The 3,484-nt window shown below is 60.3% G+C and overlaps 1 protein-coding gene across 1 annotated transcript; it reads right to left on the bottom strand.

Moving 5' to 3' along the window:
- NKX2-3 (NK2 homeobox 3) lies at nt 1-3,114 on the bottom strand. Its single transcript, XM_038578492.1, has 2 exons — nt 2,326-3,114; nt 1-771 (listed from the first exon to the last, which is right to left on the bottom strand). Exons 1-2 carry the CDS (start codon nt 2,681-2,683, stop codon nt 32-34), a joined length of 1,098 nt encoding a protein of 365 aa, XP_038434420.1. The 5' UTR covers nt 2,684-3,114; the 3' UTR covers nt 1-31.
- Between the last annotated feature and the right edge of the window lie 370 nt (nt 3,115-3,484).

Below are 3,484 nucleotides of genomic sequence, written 5' to 3'. Positions count from 1 at the left end.
GGCGCCCGCCGCGTGGGGATCCGCCGCGTCCCTACCAGGCCCGGATGCCCTGCAAGGTGCCCTGCGCGCACGCAGCCCCGGCCGCGGGACCCTGGTGCAACGGCTGTGCGCCGCCGCCGCCGCCGAAGCCGCCCAGGTTGCTCACGTTCACAAAGGGGCCGCCTCCGGCCGCGCTGCAGGCGGGCTGCATGGCCGCGGCCGCCGCTGAGGCCCCGCCGCCCCCGCCGCCGCCGCCGCCCGCCGGGTACGCACAGCCGTAGCTGCCGCTGTAGGCCGCGGCGGCGGCGGCGGCGGCAGCGGCGGCGGCGGCGGCGGCGGCCGAGTTCCCGTAGCCGTAGGCGGGGAAGCCGTTGTAGGAGTAGGCGCCCGCACCCACGCTGTAGGGCGCGCCGTAGGCTTGCGCGCCCGGCGTGACGCACGGCTTGCCGTCCCGCACCAGCACCGGCACCGCCACGCGGCGCGGCGGCGGCGGGGGCGCGTGTGCGCCCAGCTCCAGGGACTTGTCCTGCCGCTGCCTCTTGCACTTGTACCTGCGGTTCTGGAACCAGATCTTGACCTGCGTTGACGTGAGCTTCAGGCTGCTGGCGAGGTGCTCGCGCTCGGGCGCCGACAGGTACCGCTGCTGCTTGAACCTGCGTTCCAGCTCGAAGACTTGCGCTTGCGAGAAGAGGACCCGGGGCTTCCGGCGGCTCCGTGGCTTAGGCCTCTCACTCTCCTCCGCCGCCTTGCAGTCTCCGGCCGCCTCCAGGGGCTTCTTCAGCTGGCAGCTTTCTGCGGAAGAAGCACAACAGCGTCCCTTAGCAATTGCCGCCGAACCGCGGTTCCTACCCCCAGAGCACCGTGGCCCTTTTGGTGGCAGCGCGGAGCATGCGGTAGCGAATGCCTAGACTTTCTGGAAAGTTGGTGGGTCCTGGCGCCATGAGACCCTGCGACAGCCCCGAGCACCCTCAGAACGCCCTTAGCGGGCAGAAGCACGGTCGGTGGGGAGGGGTAGTTAGTGCGGGTTTATTTAGAATGCGAACATCTGTGACAGATTTCTCTATAAACGTGCGGCTCAGCGTGCTAATGAGTTTTCAGGATGAAAGTTTGCAACTACATAATAACTAGAGTATTTGCAAACTCATTTGCCTACCACTCTGTTACGGATAGCTGAAGGTGTGAAGCGTATTGCTGTCTGGGGGCCGTGCGTAAGTTGCGTGGGAAAAAAAAATCCTTCTGTTGGAGATGCTTGAGTGTAACCCACACATCACCACCCCCACCCCACCCCCGCATTGCCTAGGAACTTTTTTTTTCTTTTAAAAGACAACATGTCTCCAGCTAAATGTCTGCGTGACGATGTCTGTATTACCTTAAAGCGAAAAAGAAACTTGATTGACTGATTTAGACCGTTTCATGACGATTTTAGGCCCGGGGAAATGTCAGGAGTATAGGCCTTAGCTGCTGCCACATCAAACCTCCTCTTGGGAGAGAGATTCTTTGGCTCTTCTCTCAGAAACAAACACTTCCTTGGGGGCTTTATTCAGTTATCCGATTTCCCTACCCAATTCACCTCCCATCCGATGTGAGCCGCTGGGATCTAGGACTAGGTTCGGCGCGTTTTTCAATCGGCCTGCAGTCCCACAGCCTGGGACACAAAGCATAACATGAATTTTCAAAAAAAAAAAAAAAAAAAAAGAACAGCGCCTCAGGGGTGTTGATGCTTTGCAGGCCCGTAATGGACTGTGTTCCCAAGCACTCTCCGGCCATCCCCTCCCTCTGCCGGGTGCTGAGGGTGCCAGGACACTGAACTTGAAGCAGAGAAGTGTGGAAACCACCCAGCAGGTCTCTACCCAGCAGGTCTCTACCAATGCGCCCCGCCAACTCAACCTGCTTGGATCATCTTTTTGGAGAAGAGGGGACGGCTGTCCCAGCCTCAAAGGACCTCATCTCACGCTAGGGGGGAACAGGAAGAGATTTGAGCTCTTGTCTCTCTAGCTCTTGGGAAGAACAAAACTGCTGTGAGTTGTCAGGATCCAGCCCCTGAACCCGTGTTGCTTATCAGCGTCAGGGCAGCAATGACTACTTTCCCTTCTTCCCTTGGGGGCTTGCATTGACTCTCCCCTCCTGGGAGGAGTAGCTGTCCTCCTCCCTCCGCCCCGGCTCCCGGCTCCCGGCTCCCTCGCAGGCACCTGTGCTTTGCGGAGCTGTCATTGACCAGGGTGAGGCATGACCCCAGCCAAAGGTTAAAGGGGCGGGAAGCAGTGTTGGCCGGGGTTGTGGGCTGTTTGCGGGCGCTCCGCCATTGCTCCAGATGTGCGGGTGCGTTTTCTTTCCCCCTCTACTCACTTTGGCTCCGGTCCCTCACGACCTCGGGCTCCTCTTCATGTTCCTTAGGCCCGCTACACGAGTCTCGCAGGACCGTGTGGACATAGCTCTGGGGACAGAGCCCCGAACCCCCGTGGCCGTCGGCTGTGGCTAGTGAGTTCAAATAGGACAGTTTCTCTCCCTCTTCCTCCTCGTCCTCCTCTCCTCCGTCAGAAAATTGCGTCCCCTCGGCGGCGGCCAGCATGCACGGCGCCGAGTGGAAGTGGTGCTCCAAGTCCGCCTGTAAGTGCGCGCCGTGGAAGTGCTGCTGCTGCTGCTCCAGATTCAAAATGTCTTTGACTGAGAAAGGGGTGGAGGTGACCGGGCTTGGTAACATCATCAGGGCCACTTAATTGTCCAGTCCAAATACTCAATAAATCCCGGCGGGGGCGGGGAAGCAGCGCTGCGGCTCCAGCTCTCCTGGACTCTGCCGCTGCTGCCGAGTCGGGCTTTTGACAGACGCGGTCCGGCTCCAGTCTAAATCGCCTCCATTGGCCCGGACCTGGGGGTCTGGGTTTTGTTACAGCCACTGCAGGGACTGGGGCCGGGGCTGCGAAGCCTGTGTCCGGGGGTCGTGCGTCACGTCGGGGGCGGGGCTCTCGCCTCGGCCTCCCTCCCCATTGGTTCTGGCTCATGCGGACCACGCCCCCCCGCATCCGCGGAGTTGGGGTGCTGTGGCGCTACCAGAAATAAAGGACTAGTATAGAGTCGCGAAGTCCAAGTCGTTGTGGGTGAGGCCGCACTGCCCTGGGTGCCCGAACTACCGATTCCCGTCCCGCCTGGCCCTACCTTTCCGGCCAGGGCCAGTTCTGGGAGGCCTCTTGTCCGCGAGCCAGCTGCCAGGAGCGTGGTTTTTCCAGCTGCTGCAGGGCAAGAAAACTTCCTGGCCTGTAAATACCGGCCTCTGGATTCCCAAGAAGATGGAATGTTTTGTGTACCTATGGATGCGCAACGTGTCTGTTCCCGACTTGTTGACTTTGCTCAAGCTGTGCCTTCCACTTGGAACGTCTTTCCTGCCCTTGTCTCCATGAGTGGAGAGCTCTTCTCCAAGGCTCTGCTCAAATACTACCTCCTCCAAGGAAGCGCTCCCTGATTATCTAGGCCGGAAGTCATCTCTCCTGCATCTAGACTTGCAGCGCTT

This window comes from Canis lupus, chromosome 28 (assembly GCF_011100685.1).
Source record: "Canis lupus familiaris isolate Mischka breed German Shepherd chromosome 28, alternate assembly UU_Cfam_GSD_1.0, whole genome shotgun sequence".
Classification (NCBI taxonomy): domain Eukaryota; kingdom Metazoa; phylum Chordata; class Mammalia; order Carnivora; family Canidae; genus Canis; species Canis lupus.
The sequence above is the reverse complement of the archived record's forward strand: the minus strand, read 5'-3'. Positions and strand labels throughout refer to the sequence as shown.